Source organism: Notothenia coriiceps, unplaced genomic scaffold, assembly GCF_000735185.1.
Source record: "Notothenia coriiceps isolate Sejong01 unplaced genomic scaffold, NC01 NC01_scaffold00032811, whole genome shotgun sequence".
Lineage (NCBI taxonomy): Eukaryota > Metazoa > Chordata > Actinopteri > Perciformes > Nototheniidae > Notothenia > Notothenia coriiceps.
Genome location: NW_011365512.1, coordinates 137320 through 164019, shown reverse-complemented (window position 1 = coordinate 164019; position 26700 = coordinate 137320). Strand labels below are relative to the sequence as shown.

General features: G+C 41.5%; 3 protein-coding genes across 8 annotated transcripts in view; all 3 read left to right on the top strand.

Moving 5' to 3' along the window:
- The first annotated feature begins 444 nt into the window (after positions 1 to 444).
- On the top strand, positions 445 to 4484 carry smtnl1 (smoothelin-like 1). 2 transcript variants are annotated; one of them, XM_010789412.1, is made up of 5 exons: positions 445 to 728; positions 2035 to 2678; positions 2770 to 2884; positions 3012 to 3163; positions 3515 to 4484. In XM_010789412.1, exons 1-5 carry the CDS (start codon positions 651 to 653, stop codon positions 3897 to 3899), a joined length of 1374 nt encoding a protein of 457 aa, XP_010787714.1. In that variant the 5' UTR covers positions 445 to 650; the 3' UTR covers positions 3900 to 4484. The 2 variants fall into 2 exon arrangements, with proteins under 2 accessions (XP_010787714.1, XP_010787713.1); XM_010789411.1 differs by having other exon boundaries at positions 445 to 734; positions 2038 to 2678.
- Positions 4485 to 5132: 648 nt separating this feature from the next.
- LOC104961172 (zinc finger protein 350-like) lies at positions 5133 to 10448 on the top strand. The gene is made up of 5 exons (XM_010789410.1): positions 5133 to 5524; positions 6632 to 6738; positions 6823 to 6895; positions 7730 to 8767; positions 10323 to 10448. The coding sequence occupies exons 1-4, from the start codon at positions 5230 to 5232 to the stop codon at positions 8494 to 8496; spliced, it is 1242 nt and encodes a 413-aa protein (XP_010787712.1). The 5' UTR covers positions 5133 to 5229; the 3' UTR covers positions 8497 to 8767; positions 10323 to 10448.
- Positions 10449 to 11140: 692 nt separating this feature from the next.
- The window catches only part of ctnnd1 (catenin (cadherin-associated protein), delta 1), a 21159-nt gene continuing 5599 nt past the window's right edge, over positions 11141 to 26700 (top strand). For 2 of the 5 annotated variants that reach the window (XM_010789407.1, XM_010789405.1), the window contains exons 1-14: positions 11141 to 11444; positions 16811 to 16932; positions 18501 to 18664; positions 21041 to 21109; positions 21217 to 21336; positions 21718 to 21980; positions 22170 to 22451; positions 22796 to 23036; positions 23231 to 23453; positions 23911 to 24103; positions 24216 to 24333; positions 24420 to 24573; positions 24799 to 24816; positions 25148 to 25216. In XM_010789407.1, coding sequence (XP_010787709.1) covers positions 18506 to 18664; positions 21041 to 21109; positions 21217 to 21336; positions 21718 to 21980; positions 22170 to 22451; positions 22796 to 23036; positions 23231 to 23453; positions 23911 to 24103; positions 24216 to 24333; positions 24420 to 24573; positions 24799 to 24816; positions 25148 to 25216 — 1909 coding nt within the window. In that variant the 5' untranslated portion in view covers positions 11141 to 11444; positions 16811 to 16932; positions 18501 to 18505. The remainder of the gene's footprint in view (positions 11445 to 16810; positions 16933 to 18500; positions 18665 to 21040; positions 21110 to 21216; positions 21337 to 21717; positions 21981 to 22169; positions 22452 to 22795; positions 23037 to 23230; positions 23454 to 23910; positions 24104 to 24215; positions 24334 to 24419; positions 24574 to 24798; positions 24817 to 25147; positions 25217 to 26700) is intronic. The other 3 variants (XM_010789406.1, XM_010789408.1, XM_010789409.1) reach the window with 3 other exon arrangements.

The window sequence follows — 26700 nt, the reverse complement described above, 5'->3', positions numbered from 1 at the left end:
CCAGAGCCGTGCTAGCTTTTTCCCTTGTTCCAGTTTTAGGCTAAGCTAAGTTAACCAATCGGGGTTGAAGTTTAATTTGTAGTCTCAATCCTCTCATTATCTCATATCCTCTCTTGGCAATCAGGTGAAAACATGTATGTATCAAAATCAACATTTTATTTTTAATAGCAACAATTAAGGGAAAACTTATATTTCTGTGAGCATGTTTAATGGACTGCATGCACCCGCATGTGTTTTAAATGTGTACAACCACGGTTTCCACAGCAGACGCAGCTGTCTGGCCCATTGGGCAGTGCCTATCTCACTGTGGCTCTATTTTTGGACCACGTGTTTTTCAAAAGGTCAGATAAAGAAGTTAAGGCATCCTCACAAAGCAGTGGGTGGGGTTATGAAAGGGGGTGAAGGCGGATATCCACAAACCAACCCACACATCACAAACACAGGGGCAGTGCTGACAGAGACGGAGAGAAAGGGAGACAGGGAAGCAAAGTGGAGCATTGAGAAGCAGAGAGGGAGAGACATTGAGCAATGAAGAGGATTTAACTTTGACTGAATTAAAAACGTTTCTATAAAGAGTCCTGGGGCATTAGTTGAAAAGAAAGTCTGATTTTACCTTTGATCCAGTCATTAAACTGACATTTCTGGACATCATGGATGGAGAATCGCCCAGCCAGGAGACATCTGGGTCTACAGATCCAACCAGCCAGACCGACACCAACAACAACAACAACCAGGTTTGGTGTTTTTTTCATGTCATATTAATTTGCAGCATAAAGGTTTTCATGTTTTGTGAAATCCACGATATGACAATCCGTACCAGGAATAGGTAGTGAGTGTATTTGTGACTGTGGCAGGTGGTACGTTAAGACAGCAGGACAGTTGAAGTGGTTCTGGCTGAATTTCCTGTACACCTGTTGTAGCTCCTGGCTCACATGTAACACACAGATACACACAAGTTATGTAAAGTAATGCGCATGCTCACACAAACCTCCGATGAGACCTGACCCGGGGTGACCGTTCCTCGAGTGCCAATATACAAGATATACAGTATTTGAAATAAGATTAAATTAATCTCTAAACAGAAAATTCTGTGTGCTACATTTCATTGAGAGATCTGAAAACCTTGAAGATTCCATGCAGTGGCGTTTAAGAAATGATTGTATGACCTACAATACACTGATGACACATTTCCTTCATAAAAACGAGTTAAAGCACTAATTCAATAGGAAGCAACTTGACATTTACATTTATTAATAAGTTGTTTTTTTCATTTATCATATTGAAGAAGTTGACCTGTATTATAGGTGTGATTTAAAAAGTACAAAAGACAAACTTTCCATCTGACAGTCCAACCTCTCAGACGTATTAAAATAAGTGAGATACTCAACAAGTCCCAGAGTAAAGCTTCAGGTCTCACATTACATTATGCTCTTTGGCTCAGGGACTATGTCATCCCTCAAGTAAAGTTTGAAAAGTAATTTTAGCGCATGCGACATAATGGTACCTTACGATCTGAAGTCATGCTTAAATCCATCTTGCAGTGACTGGACCAGGATAACAATATTGTATTAAGCTTCCACCCATGCATGTCCTTTATTTGAGCAAACGTTATTTTAAATTGTTTTGAGATAGAGCTCTGCTTTCCCCATGGTGCTAGTAAGTTCTGAGTTTCTAAGTAGGTTAACACTCTTTGCTTTTAAACTCATTTAAAAGACCTAATGATGATAAGAGGATATATTAAATAGGAAAGAAGCACAATTACAAGATAAAGTGACATGAGTTTTAAGATGGAAATTGATGACATATGTTATATAAAGTTATATAAAGATATAAGCCTTTTTCTATGTATTGCATACAACACCCTAATTGGTCAGACCTCCTCTTGGTCAAATCAGAACAATGTTAACAATGTTTTTTGGTAAGTATAGCAAGTGTGAAATGTTAACTAAATGTGTGTAGATACACACACATGCATTGTAGCTTGTAACTGCTTTCAGATGGATGACTAAACTCTATGTTATGCTGCTTGTCCTGCAGACAGATGAGCCACAGCTGGAGGAGAGTAAAGACGCAGGGAGAGAGCCTCCAGCAGGGGAGACAGTGGAAGGTCAGGGGGTAATGGAGGTGGGGGAGAAGGGGGCGGAGGAATCAGTACCAGAGCAGGGAGGAGAAGAGGAACCCAGAGATCCAGACAATCCCCAGATTCCTCCACTAAAGAATGTCGAAGGGGATGCTGAAGACGCTGAGGACAAAGTCTCCGCTGATGCTGACGTGAAGGATCCTGAAACAACAAGTGAAAAAAAAGATGGGGAGGAAGAGAGGAGGGAAGATGAGAAAGGTGAGAAAGTGAAAGAGGACAAACCATGCGAGAAAGAGAGAGATGGAGAGGAGATGACAGAAGAAACCAAAGAGAAAAAGACGACAGAGCAAAAGGCAAAACAAGCAAAGAAGGATGTGAAAGAAAAAGCAGCAAAAGGGGCAGAGAAGAAAAAACAAGTGGAGGCAGATGTAGAAACAACAGACAGCGGAAAAATGAAGGAGGTAGAAAAGCAAGGGAAGCCAAAAAGAAAAAGTGCTCCTCCCTCTTCTTCTGTCTCTCGACCAAGACAGACCGCACGCTCAATTAGAGCAGCTGCTAAAAATGACATAATTGCCAAATTCCAGCAAGGTGCTCCAGAGTAAGTCATTGTATGATACCCAGTGCATCAAATAAGTGACAGTAAATATGGTCTAATAAAGGTTTCATGTGCAATATTGTGACTTCTTTAGGACACCAACACCCCCCAACTTCAAAGTTCAGAGGTCATCTTCAGGTTTGGCTACAGGAAACACAATCAAACAGAAGATGCTTCAGTGGTGTCGCAGCAAGACTCGCAACTATGAGGTGGGTTCAACACACAATCTTCAACACCAAATGTCAAGGTTTGTCGGCTAGATTTGGGACCAGAGAACTTGCAAAATAATATCATAAAGCTTTGATGTGTTTATCTTCCTGTCCTTTGACCTTTTAGGGTGTCAACATAGAGAACTTCTCGTCCTCCTGGTGTGACGGGATGGCGTTCTGTGCTCTGATCCATCGATACTTTCCTGAAGCTTTTGACTTCAGCACCCTGAATCCAAAGCAGAGGAAGAAGAACTTCACACTCGCCTTTCAAACTGCAGAGTATGGAGCTTTTAATTCTCTACCCTTATGGTCAGATGTTGACCAGAGTGTTTACTTATTACACATGGGATCAAATGAGGACTGGATCCTTCTTCCACCAATTTGTCAAATTCCTGAAAGAGAATAGTTTCAATAAGTTGGGTTTATGGCTTTGAGTGCAATATCCCATGGGAAAGTCTTTCTCAAAGGTGGCTGCTTCTCACCAAGGAGTTTGCTAACACAAACTATGAATAATAACAACAAATCTGTTAGAATATCAGGAGTCTCTTTTTGAACCATACCACTGCTTTGTCTCACCTCAGTGCTCTCCTTTCCTCCCCTCTGTCCTCCTGTCCCATCCTTCCCCGGCAGGTCCCTGGCCGACTGCTGCCCTCTGTTGGAAGTGGAGGACATGATGTTGATGGGTAAACACCCGGACCCCATGTGTGTTTTCACATATGTCCAGTCCCTCTGCCACAACTTCTCCAAAATAGAGAAAGAGAGGAAGGACAAGGAGGAAAAGGAAAAGGAGGATAAAGACACCAAGAATGACAATGAGGGAGGGGAGAAGGAGAAAGGAGAGGTGTCCCCAGAGAAGGACGGGGGAGAGTCACCTGCTGAGAACAGTATGATGGAGAGTCAAGAGGAGAAACAGGAAGAAATTACAGAGACAGAGGGTGCTCAGGAGGAAGATAAAGCACCAAACAAATGTGAGAACGATGGAGATGGTGAAGTGGTAGTCGAAGGAGACTCCTAAAAAAAACACTGACAGCGAACAGAAAGACTGGAGACCAAAGGATTATTGACGGTTGTTTGACTTCAATGATTATGTCTTAGTTTGATGTTGTACGGGCACTGTGTTATTAGATGTATGTTTGAAAGTGCACTATGCTTATGCTTTGTTTTTATTCCATGTGTTTTGAGCACATAAATCAGAAATGTTCAGTTCCTCTATTTGCTGTGTGTGTCTAGACATATTTATTAAATGATGGACTTGTGAAAATTGAAATATTCTAATTGCCATGTCAAGAAAAATGGGTATTCATTATGACAAAAATATAATGAAGGACAGGTTGTCTTTTCTGCCAGAAAGCATTTTGTGCTACAAAAAAATTGACTATTTTTAAAGGCTCTATTGAGAAGTCTTAAATAGCCTAATTAATGAAAGTCGGTGAGAAATTGATAAATGTATAAGGCTGGTTTACTTAAAAAGAGTAAATAACACTCTTAAAAAGAGTAAATAACACTTAATTATAAATTGTGACCTTTGTAGAGTATGAGCCAGTTTAATTTGCTCTTTTTAAAATGTGTTTATCAGTAATAAAGCTATGATTGCATGTTGTTTAAGGTTTGGATCCGAGGTCTATACAGAACACGGTTGTCCTAACATTAACACGTATACAGAGGTGGGAGAAGTACTCAGATATTGTGGCCTACTTGGTCCATTTCAGAATAATATATTATATGTTTTGATTACAATTATTGATGCATTAAAGTGTTATCAAAGCTGATAAAGGTACAGTTAGCCCCAATGACTTTGTATACTGCCAGCTTGTGAATTTACTCCATGTGTAACTAAAGTCTTATTTGATTATATTTCACATCAATCCAAATCTGTAAAGTGGGCTAACTGAAGTATTAAATAAATATAGTGGAGTAAAAGTACAGGATTTACCCCTGAATTGTAGTGGAGTAGAAGTATGAAGTTGCACTCAAGTCAAGTAGGAGTAGCCCACCTCAAAATTGATGTTGGCCTACGACAGTAGGCTACTTGAGAAAATGTACTTAGTTACTTTACACCTGCGCTCATATATTTCTCGTATAGGCAATACATCACAAATATAATTGATTGTGCTTTTAATTATAAGGTGAATTGTTGAAAATGTATTTTGTATCAGTAAAACATATACACGGATCATAACAAACAGCCAGGAAAACGTGAACCAAAACTGCCCCTGCTTCCCATGGATTACGGTAATCAGCGCCATGCTACCGGAAGAGCCATTGTGTTGTCGCTTTTGTGAGCTAACACAGCCACTGAGTTGCGCTTCTTTCCAACATAATTCACGGCGGCAGCAAAGTGAAACATGTCTGCAAGCATGCCGCCGGGCAGCATGCATTTAGAGTCGCAGCTTTTGTCCATAATGGATGTGCTGGTGAAAGCTGCGGTGTCGGAAATCAGTCAGCTGTTCTCGGAGAACTCGTCGTCTCTCCGGCTGCATCTCAGCCAGAGCCTGAGGGAGAACGAAGCGCTGAGGATGAGGATGAAGGTGACCCGGAGTGAGCTCTTCTCCCTCCGGCTGCAGACCAGGACCAACCGGCCGGTCAGCCGCTTCTCCCCGATCCGAGGATGCACCCCCAAACCCCGGGCTAAATCCCACGGTAACTCTAAATACTTTCTACTCGAGTAACAAGTTGTCTCCTCCTGAAGGTTTCAATGTAAAATTTGCTTTTGTTAAATTCAGATTCAAGCCAAAGTATTATTTGATTTTTTTTATTAAAAAGTGCTTTGATATTTCTCCCAGCCTACAATTATAAAATGTCAACAACTGCTCATTACCACCTCACGTGACAGTCCACATCAACAAGGATTGCCCTTGTGCCCTAAAGTGGGTCTCTCAGGTTATTAAATATAAGCCTCATCTCATTCACTGTGCAAGACATGTTTAACTGTATTATAAAGTTTAAATTGTGTATATTAATATTTTTATGGCAAATTGAAGATATCACTTTCTTTTACATTCTAAATTTGGCTTATAAGCATGGATGGATTACTGAATACCGAGAACAGACTATGGGGACCAATAGGTCCGGAGCCCCACTGGCCTTCAACTACAAAATGTAATTGAAGGTTAAATGTACCGAATAGGAACAGGCCCAAAATGACCACAAAGAAACATAAAACAACTACAGAGAGACGCAAACAGACTACAAAGAGACTAAAATAACTACAAAGAGATGAAAAGCAGCTGCACAGAGACACAAAGAGACTAACAACTATGAAAAGGATCAAAACAACCACAATGAGACACAAAGCAATTTCAAAGCAACTCGAAATTACCACAAAAAGACACAAAACCACAGAGAAATGTTTAACAACAACGTGAAAAAAAACAACTACAATAAGAGACTAAACAACTATAAAGTGTTTTGTAGCGCCAATGTAGTAGATGTAGTGAGGCCTTTTTGCTCATCTGTGGCCAGGGCCCCTTTTGTTTCGTAATCCGGCTTCGTTATGGTGCACAAGCAGAACATACAATAATAAAGATGGCACACAACATGGCTAAAGCACAATTTACAAGCACCTAGTTTACAAATAACTTTGGCATGTCTTTTTGTAATAACAACATTGAAACATAGATACACAGTTTAAATATACTTTTTCAAAACACACAACAATACATCATTCAATATCTCATACGTGATATGCATGTTGTTAAGAAGGCTTGTATTAAGATTTTTGTTATTGGTCTTTTATTCCCCTTTTAGTGGTTACTAAGCCAGCAATGCCACAAAAGATAGAAGCTGTTGTGGAAACTTCTACTATCGATCTTCAATCAGAGAACGAGCCTTCCTTCCCTGCCCCTCAAGTCGAGGTTAGTACACTTCAAAGAATTCCATAATATAATAGTTTTGTTTGATTTTTATTTTGTTCATGCATATGTATTATTTTTGGTTAGTGTGCAGTGGAGACACCAGATGTCATCCTGATCAAAGATGAAGAAGACGTGGGAGGATGTGTGCGAGTTGGAGGTGAGTTGTTATCAGATGTGAGAGTAAGGCAGTAGCTACAGAAAAAATACTTGGATGGTATTGCTAGTTTTACAAATTCAATATTGGATGGACTTTTCAGGAGATTTGTTGAAATAAATATTCATGAAGGAAACCTTTTAGCATAAATACATAGTATTCCGCACCTCAACTGGAACTACTTGATGTTTGGACCGTCATATTTGACCTCTATTCATCCTTATTGTTTTAAACTAATATGAATCATTATATGTATCTATCAATATAATGCACCTTCCCAAGCAGATGCAAATGCAATTTTGTTGTGTTTGTATAATGACTATAACGTTTGTTTATGTTGAGTCTTAAATCAACATGTGTCTGGCACTGCTGAAAGAAAATAGCCTTCAGTATCCTGCCTCAGAAGTTTTTTTGAAAGAGTTTTGATATTGACTTAAAATCTTACAATTTACCTTTTTTATTTATGTTCAAACACTGTCAAGTTATATCATCATCACTTGAACTTTTAATTATTTTACTTAATGCATGCTTTAAAATATTCAAAGCATGTGTCAGGTTGGATATTTGTTGATGGGTTAATGAGTAAGCTTTCAAGGTGATTTATTATAACACGGTGTGCATTGTGACATGATGAGTGGCATGATTCAGCCATGACTCATACGTGGCTGATTCTGTTCTAGAGGAAGGGAATTTTGGGTAGACTTTACTCATTGTTTTTAACCTATAGTGGGTACTTAACATCACACTTTGCTTTGTTGAAGCTACTTTAGGTTCTTGATGCAATGATTTTTATACAGAAACCGATTCATGATGTATTTTTGTGACTTGACCTTTTAGGTCAGGATGACTTTGGAAACCACAGTACGCAGGGTGGTGTTTCTACAGTGACTCCGAAATTGGACTCCTGCCTGATGGATGATAATGAGGATCTGAGAATCGTGAGTGTTCACGGACGAGGGGAAGGGCCTCTGCAGAAGGAGAGCGACACCCTCTTCACTGCCTCTGAACTCCAGGCTTTTAGCTCACTGTCTCCCCACCACAAAGTCCACCATGACAGTCTCCTGAATTTCACCACAGGTGCCAGCGTCAGAGTCCCGATGAGAGGGATGCAGGAAAACAGAAACCTTCAACTGGCTTCAACAGCATTGAATCCTGCTTTAGAAACACAAATAATAGGAGCTGATGTTCTTGTGGGCCAGCCCAGTCATGTTAGCCAGTTCACCCAGCAACCAAACATCTACCCTCACGGCATCAACAAATCTCTGGACTGTACGTTCTGTGGTGAGCGCTTCCTCCGCCGTGAAGACCTGATTTTGCATAGAGCAAGTCACACTGGAGAGCAGCCAGTTCTTTGTACCTTTTGCGGCAAATCATTCTTCTCCAAGACCACGCTGAGCATCCACATGCGCATTCACACTGGGGAGAAGCCGTACGCTTGTAATCAATGTGGGAAGCGCTTCACGCAGAATGGCAGCCTGAAGATCCACCTGAGGACTCACTCTGGAGAGAAGCCATACACGTGCAACCAGTGCACAGCCAGCTTCAACAACCCCAGCAACCTGCGCAGACACATGATCACACACATCAGTAATGGGCTGATCTGACAATGAAAGATACAAAGGCTTAAACACTTAAGAAGACATTTTATATTTTTAAAGAGGTTACTTTTACTGACTGTGCTGCATTGTGTTTGTGTGCTTTTTTTTCTATTTTTGTCACAGCCAAAATAAGTTATAGTGGGTCTAATGCACTCCATAAACTACAAGTACACTAATGTGTTGTCAGCTTCCCAGTAAAATAATTAGATTTTTTAATAATCTTTTTTTATACCATCTGAAAATCAGACAAATATATGACTCTTTCATCATTCAAGGAGTAAGTACTGCCTTCATTTAAATCAAATTGATAAATACTTTTAAATGTTTTACCTTCTCGTAGCCTACTCTGCAAATTATACAACTATAGCTTAATGCTATAAGTAATCATTCAATGTGGAAGATACGCTCATTATTAATTATTACTATGTTAAATAATATTACAGCACAAATGCCTGTAAACTGTAGTGGAAACCATGTGAACAACCGTGATTTGGACATTGGATAACAATGTACTTTATATTGTAGTATATATTGTGATATAGTAAATATTAGGGATGGAACGATATATCGCGGTAAATAAAAGTCTCAATACCGTCGTGAGACTGACAAAACTTTTTTTTTTTTTTTTTTTAAACTTTTATTTAACCAGATGGTCCCATTGAGATCATCGATCTCTTTTTCAAGGGAGACCTGTCCAACATGGTTGCAAGTAGGTTACAACATGAACATAAAACAACAGATAACACAAAAGGACATCGTATTTACAGGGCTACATGTACATACCTAGAGAAATTGACAAGTACCAACAGTATATTTATATCTCGCCCTGTCAATAAGCCTCACCTTCTTGGCAAAAACTATTGTTTTTGAAGTGGTGGAGAGACAATGCACACTTTTACCCACTGCTGTCACCCATGGCCAAATCATATCTCTGTCCCAGCAACATCAGTACCAAGATAGTTTTTTCCACAGCAGGGGATATTGTAAACGCCCAAACATCCCAGTTTCTACCTGGAAATGTGGACATGCTCATATTCCTAAAAGATAACCTTGATGATGCTGAGTTAGTGAGTTAGAGTAGAGTTACTTGAAAAACTAAAGTGAAACTTGATTTATTCTATTGCAGGGTCCTATTATTATATTGTTGACACTTTAAAATCCTACTATGCTACTAAAATGCTGTACAAATCAGATTTATTATTTAACAAAGAAAAAAAAAAAATTCAATTTATTTTTTCAATATCGCGATAAATATCGTACCGTGGATTCTTTATCTCGATATTATCGTACCGTGAGTTTTTGATATCGTTACATCCCTAGTAAATACTCAAGAAAAATTGTTTATCTATAATCCAATTAATTAAACGATATATTACAAATATTCAGTAGAAGATATCACACTGATGCAGAAGCCCTGTTGTCTATAAGACAGTTCTGCTCATTTATCTGCTAATGTTAGAGATACTAAAGATACTAAAGGGGTCACATTTGTTTTATGTTCTGGAAATATCCAGTTATGATATGATTCACACATTTCTGTTTATATTGCCATAGCGCCAAACCATAGGTACAATAGAGCATGTTACTATGATGCTAATTTATTGTTGACAGTTATGAAAGTCATACAGTGGACAAAGAATCCCAAATACATTGAGTAATCATTCGATTTGGAATAATCAAACTCAACATTATAATTTATTATCAAAAATGTGTTTCTTACTGTAAGCTTAATATCTGTTAAAGGAAGAGAGACATTTACATGTTTTATTTTGTTCAATGTGTGTGTATAATTTGAAAAAAGCAAACTACCTCCATTTTTATCTCTGTTTCAGATCTCTTCTCTGCTTTTGCACTTCCCAGAGGGTTAAAGACTGGTCATTAATACTTTAACTGTGGTTTCTGTTTGTGGATTTGTAATCTGCATATGCAATTATAAATAAATACAGATTTGTTTAACAGCTTTTAATGTCCGACAAGTAACCTTTCATTTTGCCCCTCTAGGGCGCAGCATTGTTTGTGTTCCCAGTGATGACTCAGGTTTACTCATACCGTGGCACTGTGGGGGGACTCAAGGAAACTGGGGGACATTCCTTGCATTGTTCCTCTTTCCACCCTGCCCACTCTAAATCATTGTTTATCAGCATCCATCTGTTTGGCTTTTGGCTCACCATAACTTCTGTAAAGTCAGAAATATATCAAACACTAATAGGCAGGACAAGTTCAATAATTACTGTAATATCAAGAGGAAACATAAAGTTTGACACTAAAGTTAGAGTTAAGAGGGATCCCTAAATAGTTTGGTGGTCAAGCATTATACCAATAAATCAAGTGATTGCAGAGGCTGTTTACCATTAAACTATTTACTGACCGGGCACATGCAGAGTATGTGATGGTAACTGGTGGTGGTTTAATGTGCCCAAAAGTGTTTTCATGTTGATGCGAAATGAGTTTTTTGAACTTCCCTAAGAAATGCAGCTTCCTCTCAGGCTATTGTTCTTGGGCAATCAATGAAATGACATCAGTGTGTGTGCGTGTGTTTGTGTGTTAATGTGAGGGAGAGGGGAGCGACAGACGGAAATAAATGGGAGGAGAGAGGAGGTGGTGGGAGGAAGCCTATTTTATCTACTAGTGCAGCAGAATTTAAATCCCCCTTCTCGTCTTTTATATTCACATGCTTGCTCATACAAGTTCGTGTGAGCGTTATCTATATTCCCAGTATACTGAATAACTGCGCCCTTCTGGAAACTTGTGACAAACACCTGTATGATAAGAGGAATTCAACTTGCGCCGTATTTACGGTAAAGCCGATTGTTGATCCCGCCCTCTCTTTGATAGAAAACTCGGTGATGTCGCTTCGTCTTTAAAGAGCTTGACCCAGAACCCAGGGAAGGAGGGGAAAAACACAAAAAACGGAATAGTCTGTAAGGGGTCCGCAGAGGTTTTCCACAAGCAAGGTGAGTTAATTCATAAATATTACCAGATGATTGATAAAGCGGCGGGCGAGTGTTTCTTTTCTGCTTTTCACAGATAGTGGGTGCACTGCAGCGTTGGCAAGGAGTGGTCACATCATCGACAGATCAGCAACACGACTCTCCTAGATAGCGTTAGCTCACGATGCTTACGATGCTAACGTGAAAAGTTCATACCGAGGCCCGCGTCACCGTAGCCTACCGTGCACACTGTTACACCTGATTCACACAAGAGACCTAGATACCACTGAATGAAATTGAGAATACCGTCTAAATTTGCTTCAAATGCCCCTTTAGCCAAACACATGCTAACTTGCGGCTAATCTGTGTTTGCTAAGCTAACGCTAGCCTCTCAGTATGTAGGTTATTGTGATGCTAACGTAGCTAGACAGCCAAACCAGGTCACACGGGAGCGGAGTGGGGAGCTTGCTGGCTAACTGCTGAATTATTTCCCCCAAACATTAACATTTATCTGGGCATTAGCGGATTCACAAAAATAAGCCAACGCTCAAATATCCAGGTCTTTGTTCGTGAGAGTAATTTTATACCCACGTCTTATTGTGGTTTAGCAAACGCGCTGTTCTTTGCTCATGCCCTACCTTGCTATATTACGTTAGCAAATCAATTCACGACAGTCTGTGGGGTTTTGCTAACTAGATCAAGGGAATGCTAACAGTTTTTTGGATTTACAACAGGGAATATAGTGGGATGACAACGTGACGGTCAGGCGGGTTTACAGCACTGAAGTAGAGCCCGTCTTTACATCGGAAGCAGACCGTTTTATCAGTTTAAGCAGATAAGTAGATTTCCACAACTAGACGCTTATCTTTGGTAAGGAGGCCCAAAAGAGAAGAGTGTATTTTAAGAAATGATAAACTGTAAGTGTATTTAGCATTGAGTAGTTTAACTACAATGTAAGGTACTTTTAACTTATCCTCCACTCCATGTTTGCATAAAGTGAGGTTTACACTGCTATATGTATTTTGCAAGATACTACAAATTATAATTAACTATTAAAAATATATATATATATATTTGTACTACCCAGAAGTATTTTATAATTCGAAATAACCTCCTCCTTCAGCAGCAAACATTAAAGTGAACAACTATTATACAATAATGTGCATTATTCTGAAATGGGCCATTCTGCATGCTGCCTTTTCCTTTAGCAGCATTTATTTTACTTGTATCGTAATACATATTCCAAGTAAGGTTATTGGAAACCTAAAACTTGTTTGACAGCGCATTTACATTTTAAGCCTGTTTTGTGTATTTGAGTGTGTGTAAGGGTGGTGGTCCTCAGTAGTAGGAGTCTATCACTCATGGGCTTGGCTTTTAAGTTTGTCCTTGTGAACCTGTTGGGTGGGTCATGTGTGGACTTGTTTTGGTAGGAAAATGCCTGGGTGGGGATAACTGTCAGCTTCAGTGTGAACAAACTAGCTGTTTCTCTTGTAAACATGTGCTACATGCAGGTACACATTTCAGTGTAAATTAGTGTATTCTCTACTGTCTTTAAGTTGTATTGTGGTTTATGTTGTGTACAGCATGTGTGTAGGAATCACTGGGCCAGGGCTGTAGTTAATTCAAAGTGATGCAGGTCCCACCACTAATAACACCATGTGTGACTCTGATCACACAGCTATCAGCCGTTCTCCACTACTTGTCTCAAAGTCGTTGTTTGATTGTTGATGTATGCTCCAACGCCGACTGTAATTGTGTCTGCTCCCTTTAGGTGTGCAGGTTAATCCACAAAGGGCCTAGCCTGTGTGTTTGTCTATGTACGTGCGTGCACGTTAACGTCATGTGTGTATGTGTTGGGAGGTAAGTGGATTAGCTGGCTAAAGCTTCAATCCCATTACAAACCACGCTCAGTTTAAACCAGCTCCGGTGGCATCACACTGAGCTATCGGCGAACAGCCTGCCTGTGACCTCGAGATGCACGAACAGTTGTGCTCTTTGACAGTGAATGTGTTGTTTCAGTGGGAGTCTTTGCTACTGATGGCAGGTGTAGGGGCTTATTGAAGTAACCAGAGTTTCATTAACTTAACAAAGACTGCATTGTTGGTTACGTGTGCATATGATCTCGGATGTCTTCTGACAGGGTTGAGTGATTCATGCTGACTGATGGCCACAAAATCAGATGTAGATCTGTGACTCGTGTTGTGCCAGGGCTTGATCAGATGTTTGAAGCGTATGTGTATGTAGTTGACCTTAAGGCATCATGCTTGACATTTTTGACCATTTGTTGGCGTCATTTTTGTGACAGCGAAATGTTCGTCTTTCACTGTTTTTGTTTGCTGCTGATGGTACATTTAACATGTGGATTGAAGGAAGGCTTATGATCTTTATGTACAACAACATGGTTCGATCCATTTCTATTATCTTATTTTAAAATGTCCTATTTGCATTGCTTTACCTGAAATACACTTTTGTGATCTTGAAAATATCTAGGACAGAAAGCAAATCAGTATGGTTTTTAATATTTATTTTTGTTATTCTTTATTACAATTGAAAAAAAACTTGTCTTTGATAAACAGCCTAAAACCTACAGATAATCAATCAATTATTGTACAGGGAGCGAAAAAAAACAAACCTTTTCATATCCGAGACTTTAAAACCAGCCAATACATCTTATTTCCGGTATGAATATTCATAAATTAGGGAACAACCTAAATATAATAACTTTAATTAAAAGATTATGAATATGAGTTGATACTGCCAAATTCACATGGATACTTTATGAGAAGTCATGATAGCAGAACTGAAAACTTTGGATGGAGAACAATATAAGCAAAATGGGAAGTGGTTTGTGGTCTTGTGATCAGCATATTGACCATAGGGAATTTCTCACAGCAAAGACTTCCTTTTAACCATCAGAAGGTGGTTAATTAAAGTGTACATCCTATAGGCTCTTGTGGTATTGCATAGAAGCAGGTCTGTTGAGGAAGACGGTTTCTGGTGAGCTTAAGTGGCCGCATTGTCCCTTTACTCATCTCTGATGTCCAATCCATAACATCCTGTTTCTCAGGAAGTGAGTTAGAGGGGAGGGAGTGGTAACGGGACGGCTCTGATTGTTTTCATTGTTCTACGAAACTAACTGCTGACTTTCAAGGCCAAACTTACAGCTGTGAGAGGGGAAGACGTGTGGAGAACAAAAGTCAAGAGCGACATTAACTTGACCCCCGACAGTCACATTCAAACAGATGCAATGGCACTCAAATGTTTCAAATGCTAATTATTGCTCCATCTCTTTTCACACTTGCCTTTATGCTCTCAGTTGCACAAACTTCTTATTGTTTCAAAAACCTCCCAGACTGACAGCTGCACATTCTCTCCTCTGACTGTGGCTAACACACACACACACACACACACACACACACACACACACACACACACACACACATACATTCCCCAGTACAGTTGCCAAGAAATATCAATCACAGTTTATAATTCATCTTGCATGAATGACAGATGCACTCATTAGTGAAACACGATAGTGACTAGCCTGTATATGATGATTATTTGTTCCAACTGAGATTACATGAGGAGCGAGGCAGTCTGTGTTTACATGTGGCATAACATTAAGGAAAGATGCCAGATGAAATGCATTTAAATAGTTTATTCCTTTGGGTAATTGCGACCAGTGAACTTGACTCGACAAAACTTTATCGGTCAACACAGAACACTAAAGGTTATTAGCCAGTGTCCTGCTTAGGTCGCTTTACAGCGGATGAGTGGGAGGGCTGCTTTGCTGAATTGGCAGGAGACAATGCTAGGAATGCAAGATTAGCTTTTATCTTTTATTCAGCTCTCCTTTCCTTATCTCTCTCTACCCCCCTCTTACGCTCCAGTTTACACTCCTGTGTATTTCACTGCCTGTCTTTGTCCTTGCTTGATTTGTTTGCAGCTCTTGGCCTCTTCATCTCTAGCTGTCTCTCTGTAGGGTATAATATCAGCCCTGTCCTGGCTATGACCATATATAGGCATTTGTGGCTCAGGACTGCGGTGTGTGATTTGTTCAGGTGGGAGGTTATAGCTCTGGGGCGCCACAGCCACTAAGCAAAGGATAGTGGGAGTGTGTGTGTGTGTGTGACATCATGTCTTCCTGTCAGTCAGACTTAGCCCGCATGCAAATCCTGGTTTTGGTTCTGACAAATTCCTTTGTCTTGCGAAATAAACTGCAGCCACTCCTTGTTTTCTCATCAGGCCTTCCTACTTTTCTCCCTTTTTTCCCACACTGGGAACACCTCAAGAGAAACCACAAGTAATATTCGTGTGGGAATGTTTTCTTTGTCATTGATCAGACACATCCTCTCCATGCCCCATTTTACAAGCGAAATGGTGTTGTAATGGTCTGTCTTATCAGTTAAACAGTGCGATCACCATGTCTGCCTTCTTAATTTGTTTGCACAATCTGATGCAGGTGAAACTGTGAGTCATTCGTCACCATCGCTTCATAGTCTTATTACACCTATGCTTGTTAACACTACCTGTCGGGCACACAAACACCTGTTGCCTGAAATATAAATGCAGGTCCTTGTTTGCAGCCCAAATGTCTCTATGACCGGATTGTCAGAAGATTACATCTGTGCATGTTTGGGAGACAGAGAGGCATTTAGAAACCGAAATTCGGTCGCCCCTCCTCTACCTTGTCCAACCGGTCATGCAGGTGTGTGGGTGGCGATGCCTGTGTTTATTCACCTTTCAAACCAGGCCCGATGAGGAGCCAGGGTGCTACAGCAAAGAGTGTATCAACAGATAAGAGGATCTGAGTCTCCACTTGTTTGGCTCGGCTATAACAATGTATTTTTCTCCGAGCCCAGCCAAGATAACAAAGAGACGTAGGGGGAGGGATAAAAGGCAGTTGAGTTGAGCGAACACGAGTAGCGGACTGAAAGAGCTAGGCCAGAGGTAGATGAAAAGATGAAAGGCTGGGTACTTTTAAAAAATGCAAGGTTAAGAAGGAGAATAAAAGATTGAGTCGATAAGAGAACATATGGTTCTTGAAGAATGTTCCTATCTCTAAAATCCTTTTTTCTCTTTATGCTGACGGTCGATCTTCTCTGGCCCAGAGAAAGCTGCAGGTTTGGTCAACTTCCCACAGCCTGCTGCCGTACGCAGGCCAAATGTTGAGTAAATACTGGGTGTGTCTAAAGGCTGAAGCTACTGTATGCCTCGGTCTCGTGCTGTTTTTTTTGTTTTTTTTTCTGCTCACAAAGCAAACACTCCTATTGACACACTTGTACGGTATTCTCACCAAGTTGCTGTTTTTCCAACCGAGGGGCTTTCAATCTCAAACGGTTCTCTCTCTTTCTCCCTTTTCCCCTCTTCCCTCCCCTTTCTCTCTGCAGTCCATTCCTCCTGTTTCTGGGCTTGGTGGTTCGTTGACCATCTACTCATGAGCAACTAGAGCTCAACCTCTGACCTTGGTGTGATCTCTCACCTCTACTACCAAACCACGCCCAAGGTGAAGGTGTGTATTTCAGATTTTCTCTGCAATGAGCTTTGATAGTATGTTTGTGCTTAACTCTCCTTGGAAATAAATGTTGTGTTTTTGGTGTAAGGCTCCAAAATATATTGTTTCTCCTCTTTATGTTGAACAGCCATCTTTGTTTGTTTACCCTGAGACTCTCTATCAGTATAAATTGGCGCTTGAATGGTTCAATTTATGATGTAGGACCATGGTGATTCTTTAACATCCTCCCAATGCTATGGAAACCACAATTATCGCATATAAATCAAATGTCATGTACAATGTACATGCAGGCGAGACACATTTTTATAAAAGGAACATGAGGTTTTGTTTAGTCTTCTGTCAATATGCCAACAGTGTTTTGCTTTGCAAAGTCTACACACTGCAGAGGCTCTATCCCAAAATCTCTTTGTCTGTAAGACGGTATCTAATGTTGTGTATGAGAGGGTGAAAAGCCTAGAGGACGCCTCCATAAAGGCCCTAAGTAGCAATAGCTTTATTGATCTGCATGCTGGGGATGGTGGTATTGATCGATGTAATGTTGCAATAACTCTCTCCATATTATCATGTTCAATTTGTTGCTTGCAATATTAATGATCAATGCAATAACCAGGGTTCAAAGACTCCCTCCACCATCACTAGCCTCCTGCTACAGCTTTTGTCCCGTACAGTGTCTACTGTCTGACGTGAAATGTACAGTATCATGTGTCCTGGGATTTATGCTTTTTAATAGTACGAGTTGAGAAGTCTAATATTATTCTACTTTATTTTATGCTCACATAGTGCCACCCTGAAATGATTTCATTGTTGACAGTGATTCTTTCAACACCTGTTGTGTAATGTAGGTTTATTCAGTGCTGACATGCTCATGTAACCGTATCCCTAACGGCAGCATGGCATTTGAGCAAGTCAACCTCCGTTTTACGTCTGTGTGCTGGGAAAAGCTTGAATGAATGAGTCATTGCACTATGACAAGTTTTCAAAGGAACAGACTTTCAACACAAGAGCTCAGCGTAGTCTGGGAAGGTTTCCTGCCTGAGGTTTAGCCGGAAACCCATCTTTACTGTTGGTGTGTAATTATTAATCACGGTGTTTGAAGCATTGTGAAATCCCTCGATGACCGTTCCAAGTACAGGCAGTAATAGTAGGAATGCACAAAATGTGATCATCACAACACAAATCTTTTTCATCTGATTGCAGAAAACATCTGTAATCGTGATGGCCCACTAGCAGATGCAGACATAAAATGCAATGCTTTATAAAATATACTCATTCTCTGGGCATAATAAGAAAAAACAACTTCAACTCAGATAACATGTAAACATGCCATTATTATAATTTGTATCTGCCAATACCAATGTCACACCACTATCTGGCATCCTTAGTTGATAGCCCTTCCTATTATTTGATCAGCCCAAAACAATCCAGCAGCTGCCGAATCTTGCTATACTTTCTTTGGAGAGGTGTGTCTGTGTTTCCATAGCCACCCTCTCCCTGTGCTGTAGTCGGTACCAGGCTTTATGGACGTGAGTAACGCGCCCCCCCCTCTCTCCCATGGGGCCGTGTAGTGTGTATGGAGCAGTGTGAGAGCGCAGCGGCTCTGCTGGAGTCGGTCAGGGAGCAGGAGGTGCAGTTTGAACAGCTGACCCGGGCGCTGGAGGATGAGAGGAGGAGAGTGGGCCTCCCCGCCACCAGCCCCTCGACCCTGGGTCGCCCCCTCCCTCACACACAGGTAACACTCCCCAACAAACATCGCCACCCAGAGTCTGACATCTGCATCCTCCATTTTCTTTCACTCAACTTCCAATCAATGGATCATCACTTGCTCCATCCAATCCTCCAAATGTTCTCCATCCATCATTCATCCCTTCTCCGCCTGCCTCGTTTCCACCAGCGCCCGGCCACTCTCTCTGTGTGTGTGTGTGTGTGTGTGTGTGTGTGTGTGTGTGTGTGTGAGTCATGATGAAACGTCTCGACTGTAGTCCGTCTGTCTCTCAGCCCCCATCTGCAAACACATCCCTGCGCATCGTTCCACTTCTTTTAACATGCCTGAGATGGCCACCCTCACATTTCCGGCATGCCTTCGCTGTCACTTACCGGATGACAAACACAAACACACTTTTCGGCGGCCCCTGCTGAGGAATGTCAGTTATTCTCCGCTCTGCTCCAGCATGTTGCGTTATCACGTGTGGTCATCTGTCGTGCATGTGTCGCATACTCCTGCATCCCTCGTGGTTTCTCATTCAACCTGAAGGATTTTGTTTCTTTCCTTTTTGAAATGTTTTAATCATGCTATGTAACTGCTTCTGTTGTTCTTGCTAAAGACTGACTATTCTTGGTTGCATGAAATCATATAATTGCTGGTTGAACCTCAATGATATTGCAAGCTCCTTGATGAAGTTGTGTAATAAAATGACTAGTGCTTATCATGTTTGTATGGTTGCGCAAAGGAATGATATGCATTGATCGGGCTTGATGTAATTCATATGCTGTTTATTTTCTCAATTGTATTTATTTTGTTGTCTATACAATGTCAGAACATTTTCAAAGAAATCCTTTTTAAAAGTTCCTAGAGTTATTTTACTTTGAAATGGTCCTACCGTATCCTTCTTCCATTGTATTTATCAAAACACTTGACAATCACAGACTTATAAACTTCAGTTAGGTGTCTGTAGGCTTGTGAAGCGCAATTAAAGCACCTTTTTTTTACATTTGACATGCAGAGTAAACTAGTTTAAACTCTGTTCCTGAATATTTGTCTTCCTTAAGGGCTCTGTGACATAGATTAGAGATCATGTTGTGTCTCTTTGAATCCTTGGAAGTTTTAGATTAGTGTGCTGCAACTGGAAGATGAAGGCTAAAGATACACTATCTTAGTTTTTGGCCTTGACGAGAAGAGCTGTTGGTAAATGAGCAGGTATTATAGGAAGGTCCAGCTGTAGAGGAAGTGTCCTTTTCTGCTACACAAGTACACTTCCCGTTGCTTGTTAATAACAACCCTGCCTCCTTGTGGACATTATGTAAAGTGCAGTATGACGAACTGCAAGTAAAAAGAGAAAGTCAGTGTTTGATAAGGTTCATAACTTAGTTTTTAATTGTAATAGTCTGTAGTGTCAATGCAACCGAACACAGTAAACCATGGTTTAGGAGACATGGTTATGGTCAGTTCAGTAGCGGCAGAGAAAATGCATACATATATGTTCATTTCCATTTGTATTGAAGAGAGACTTCTATATTACTCAGCACAAACACTTCCCCAAAGGCAACATGTCACAACGGGCTGAAAATAAAAGGAAAAAGCATCAATCAAGCAATGAAATTACAAGTAAAATGCAACATAAAAGTTGTGCATTAAGTGTGTTTCATTCAGTTTCTCCTTGACCATATTAAACATTCAAATCACTGAAACATTTGTCTGTTGGAAATGTGTAAAGCAGTGAATGGTAAACTGGGAAGAAACGCACTTTCGTCTTCTCATACACAATGTGACAGTGTACCGCTCGACAGCTCCTGCATCTGTGAGCTTTAGTTATGCATTATGTGCAACAATCTCCATACCGTGTGTACTGGACCGTGATTGTAAAGCAAAAATACACAAACCGTTACAGTCATGACCGTCGGTAGTATGAAAGAAATGCTGAAACTGAAAGTAACCCAGGGTAGTAGTAACACAGTCTTTCCCTGCTGGGGATAGATTTTCAAAGTATCTCCATTGCATTGTTCACATGTAATTCAGCTGGAGGCTGAGGCGGTCGTGTTGCACGAGTGCTACTCAGGGTTAGGTTGAAAGCCTCCAAGTTATACAGTGTGACAGTCATTGGTTATGTAACGGAATACAGCAGGATGAAGTAGGGTGTGAGGATGAGTGGCTGTACTCCAAAATGTCCTCCCTCATGTCTGGCAGTGATTCACAGACCATAAACATGCAGGGACAGTTTGGTCAGCAGTGAATGTGCTTCAGCAGCAGTAATATCATCTGGGAGGTTGTAAGAAAGTAGACAGCGCTGGCTACTGTGAATCATGCCTTGACCTCACTTTATTACGTGGTCTCAGCTAAACTGTAAGATATTTATTTCTTAATTTAATGTCTCTTTCCCTTCCCTACCAGAACGGGCGTTTAGGTGATGCAGACATAGAACGACTCAAACTGATTGACTCGTACATAAACGGCACACAGGTTTGTGTTTTTGTAGTTTTTCATGAAAATGTATATTTGGCTTTATAGCAGTAAGAGCGAGTGACTTAAAAGAGCCAATGATTTAAAATGAACTTTTGCATATACAGTACAGAATGGTGGACCCTGCACACGGCGCGCTCGACGAGAGCTACACACCAGAAGACGACTCACAGGAAGTGCACTCAGTCTTTTCTGAAGAGGGAACCACACGGCGGCAGGATAATGGCGTAAGTGATTATGGAACTATCACTGCGGTCATCAGGCTTTGCCTACAAAGGCTTGTGTGGCTCAAGTTCACAAAATGTAACCCTTTTTTTATTGCGTCTGAATTTGTTGTAAGTTAAGCTACGCCTCTAAGGGATGTTGCATCACCTGATGATACTCAAACCCTAAAAAGTATGAGTCAAACGAAATGTTAACATGTTTAAAACAACAAGACCTTTATTAGGTGACAAGCTGACTGCATGATGGCACGATGTTCCTTCACAACTTCATGACGCTCCCAAAATAGTTTTTCTTTATTATTTTGAGAGACCCCAAGTGGCATGGCATATCATATTGTGCAATTAAACATACTTTGATACAGTTCTCATGTTGCTCTCCTGCAGATGAAGAAGCCAATCTCACGCACAGTCCTGCCCTCTGACTCCATGTCGATTGACGGGGGCTTGTCGGTGTCTGGGATGGGGGGTTACAGCGCCACACTGGACCGCTCCTACAGGCAGGCTGTCCCGTCAGACTACCCCACGGCCACAGTGCCCAGAAACTACCACTACGCCCCTGTAGGGGGATATGACGAGTACCGGGGGGGCCCGCCATCAGAGGCATACACCAGCCTGAGCAGGGGCTCGCACATGGACGAGCGCTACAGGTATAAGACCCCTGAACATGGTGCTCTGAATGATTTATTTGTTCGGGAATTATTTTCTTCAAGCCATACAGTACATTTATTTTATGAGTGGACACAAAGCATATTTCCCTGTTGTTGTTGTTCTTCATCAAAAACATGGTTATTAAATACAGTCTCACTTAACCACTCCTCACCCCCTTCTTCTCCCAGGCCAGTTGACGGCTACCGGACCCTGGACTCGGGCTACCGGGCCCCCAGCCGCCAGCAGCTGGACCCGTACGCAGCGCAGCCCCAGGTGAGCCGGGGGATGAGGGCCCTGGGCTCGGCGCTGGAGGTGCGATACGGCCACAGCCACTACGGCCTGGAGGACGACCAACGCAGCGTGGGATATGATGACTACGGCATGGGGCCCCCACCCATGCACCCCGGGGGCTACGGCACCATGCCAGGCCTGGGTCGCGGCCCCGCTGCTATGGACAGAAGAAGACTGAGGTAAAACACAAAAGCAAAACCTGATTGTTTTATAATCACACCATGTATGTGAGTATTATGAGGCCAGCTCTACTTTAGACCTACCTTTTACTATTGCTTGTAATGCTTTAAAAAAAATATATAGTCAAAATTAAATGTTAGTTTGATATTTCTTTCCCGTTTTATTGTTTAACTCAGTAATCTACTGCCTGTTTGCTTTTATTCCAATGCTTGAATCTGTAAAGAAAGTGAGAAATGTGCTAAAAGTGCCTTGCCTTGCTTTGAGATAGTGTTAAACTCTGAATATGTTTCTAGCGACTCGCCTGACAAATGTTTCTCTGTTTATTCCTGTCTGCCACATGCAGGAGCTGTGAGGATACTTTGGACGGTGAAGTCGTTGGAGTTGACCCCTATGCCTGGGGCGTTCCCATGACGATGGAGAGGGGCAGCATGGCTTCACTGGACAGCACGCTGAGGAAGGGTCCGCCTGGTACATGGAGACAGCCGGAGCTGCCGGAGGTCATTGCCATGTTGAACTACCGCCTGGACCCCGTCAAGATCAACGCTGCCGCATTCCTGCAGCACCTCACATTCAAAAATGATAAGGTGAGCAAGAAATGCCTGTTATTTGATCTGAGGAAAAACCCATGGATGACTCGGTGCTTAAATCTAATAAACGTGTGGCAACCTCTGATAAGTCACTTAAACAATGGTCTGTTTAAAACAATTAAATAATGGAATTCTGTTTTTTGCATTGTGTCTATATGGCAGCTTGATTTATATTGCTTGTGTGTGTCTAGGTTAAGTCAGAGGTGCGGCGCCTGAAGGGCATCCCGTCCTTGGTGTCGCTGCTCGATCACCCCACTAAGGATGTGCACCACTCGGCCTGTGGAGCACTAAAGAACATTTCATTTGGGAGGGACCAAGAGAACAAGATCGCCATCAAGAACTGCGATGGAGTGCCCGCTCTGGTCCGGTTACTGAGGAAAACCCACGACCAGGACCTCACCGACACGATCACAGGTAACGCATCATGTGACGCTAGAGTAGATCAATTGTGTTGTTTATTATTGACTTTGTTATGAGTTGTAGCAAGGAGTTATTAAACATGGATGAGACAAAAGGTTTTATCATGACTACAGCTATTGATTATTATAGCGATGAGTATTTTACCGATTATTCCAACATGTTATCGAATAAGAAAATGTATTGAAAAGCAATAATAAACATGAGCAAGAGAATATAAGAGAAGTCGCTTTAAGTGAGTTGATTGGTTTTCCTATTGGCACTAACCCATTTTGTACGCTGGATAAAAAAAAAGAAGTGTTTTCTGAAATGTATAAAATAATAATAATATGGAGTTTTTTAAGGAATGGCTTTAGCCCTGATTCACTTAAGTTATTATTATTAATTATTTGAAGGGCCACGTACTCTTTTTTTCATTGCGGTGAGGGTAACAAGGTTTATTATTTCGTCCCAGGCACATTGTGGAACCTCTCGTCCCACGACTCGGTAAAGATGGAGATCGTGGACCACGCCCTGCACGCCCTTGCCGACGAGGTGGTCGTTCCTCACTCCGGCTGGGAACGAGCGAGCCACGGGGGGGAGGAGAGCTGCAAGCCTCGCCATCTGGAGTGGGAGACCGCCCTGACCAACACTGCCGGCTGCCTTAGGTATGCAAAGGGTTCAATGGATTAAAAGCCAACAAAGTCAAAGAAGGAAAAATAGCTATTTTGAATGGAAAGCATGCAATTATGTGCTTACAATTCTCCCTCTGTCTGGCAGGAATGTGAGTTCAGAGCGCAGCGAGGCCCGGCGAAAATTGCGGGAATGCACAGGATTGGTGGATTCTCTTATGTATGTTGTCCAGTCACAGATAAACCGCAAAGATGTGGATAACAAGGTACCCGTTCACTTCAGTTTCGACAGGTGTTCCCGCCCTGCTCTCTACTTCTGTCTCCATTTTGATCTTCTCTTCTCGCCCTGCAGCTGGTGGAGAACTGTGTCTGCCTCCTGAGGAACCTTTCCTATCACGTTCATCGTGAAGTTCCTGGCTGCGAACGTTACGCAGAGACCGCGCCCGTTAACCAGGGGCCGGTCCCTGCCAACAAAGGGGGCTGCTTCGGCTCTCGAAAGGGCAAAGGTCAGTGTGAGACAGCTGAGTGTTGCATTGTGTCCATTTGGTGTTGAAAAAGTGGTTGTGTTGCTGGTGGCTTTGAGCTTGTTGGTGGTGGAAGCACCTGTGGCTGTTTTTCAAACTCTACAACTCTTTCCCCCCCTACTCCTCCTCTTCCTCCTCTTCCTCCTTCCTCCCCATCTTTCTTCCTGCCCTCCTTCACTTCACCTCCTCTCTCTTTGCTGTATTTAGATGAGTGGTTTTCAAAAGGTAAGATTCTCCTCTTGGTGTTGGCAAACTTTTGAAAGTATTGACCACTCTGTCATCCCTCATTTCACTTATGGAAAATAGTACTTGTTTGTATTGAGAATGTCGAATAAATAGGATTTCACATCCTGTTCATAAGCATGATCACCTGATGTCACGTAAACAACGTTGCATGTTCACAGTGCTTGTTCCACTGGTTGCATGGTTGTATTCCCTATACTAATGAGCCAGAGTAAAGGAATGAGGATAACTGAATGCTATCTCAACCAGCTGCACACAAAATCAATCTTTCATGTTCTCCCTTTTTTTTTTTAAATCTAACTTCTTGCTGCAGGAAAGAAGGATGGAGAGGATGGCAGCGGAGATGTGGTCGACATTCCAAAGAGGACAACACCTGCCAAAGGTATCGTTTCTCTTTCCCTTCAAAGCATTTTATAATTGATCAGATAAATAAGGGATCATTCTTTAAGATAATACAAGTCTCATCCCAAAATGTGTGTTTACAGTCACGCAGATAAACAGTTTGGGCTGGTAGGAATATTGTTTGGAAAAAGGCTTATACAGTGGGGGAAAAAAGTATTTAGTCAGCCACCAATTGTGCAAGTTCTCCCACTTCAAAAGATGAGAGGCCTGTAATTTTCATCCTAGGTACACTTCAACTATGAGAGACAGAATGGGGGGAAAGAATCCAGGAAATCACATTGTAGGATTTTTAATGAATTAATTGGTCAATTCCTCGGTAAAATAAGTATTTGGTCACCTACAAACAAACAAGATTTCTGGCTCTCACAGACCTGTAACTTCTTCTTTAAGAGCCTCTTCTGTCCTCCACTCGTTAACTGTATTAATGGCACCTGTTTGAACTCGTTATCAGTATAAAAGACACCTGTCCACAACCTCAAACAGTCACACTCCAAACTCCACTATGGCCAAGACCAAAGAGCTGTCAAAGGACACCCGAAACAAAATTGTAGACCTGCACCAGGCTGGGAAGACTGAATCTGCAATAGGTAAGCAGCTTGGTGTGAAGAAATCAACTGTGGGAGCAATTATTAGAAAATAAGACATATACAAGACCACTGATAATCTCCCTCTATCTCCCTTTAGATGATCCAGAAGAGGATTGGGAGAATGTCATATGGTCAGATGAAACCAAAATAGAACTTTTTGGTAAAAACTCAACTAGACGTGTTTGGAGGAGAAAGAATGCTGAGTTGCATCCAAAGAACACCATACCTACTGTGAAACAAGGGGGTGGAAACATCATGCTTTGGGGCTGTTTTTCTGCAAAGGGACCAGGACGACTGATCCGCGTAAAGGAAAGAATGAATGGGGCCATGTATCGTGAGATTTTGAGTGACAACCTCCTTCCATCAGCAAGGGCATTGAAGACTAAACGTGGCTGGGTCTTTCAGCATGACAATGATCCCAAACACACCGCCCGGGCAACGAAGGAGTGGCTTCGTAAGAAGCATTTCAAGGTCCTGGAGTGGCCTAGCCAGTCTCCAGATCTCAACCCCATAGAAAATCTTTGGAGGGAGTTGAAAGTCCGTGTTGCCCAGCGACAGCCCCAAAACATCACTGCTCTAGAGGAGATCTGCATGGAGGAATGGGCCAAAATACCAGCAACAGTGTGTGAAAACCTTGTGAAGACTTACAGAAAACGTTTGACCTCTGTCTTTGCCAACAAAGGGTATATAACAAAGTATTGAGATGAACTTTTGTTATTGACCAAATACTTATTTTCCACCATAATTTGCAAATAAATTCTTTAAAAATCAGACAATGTGATTTTCTGGATTTTTTTTTCTCATTTTGTCTCTCATAGTTGAGGTATACCTAGGATGAAAATTACAGGCCTCTCTCATCTTTTTAAGTGGGAGAACT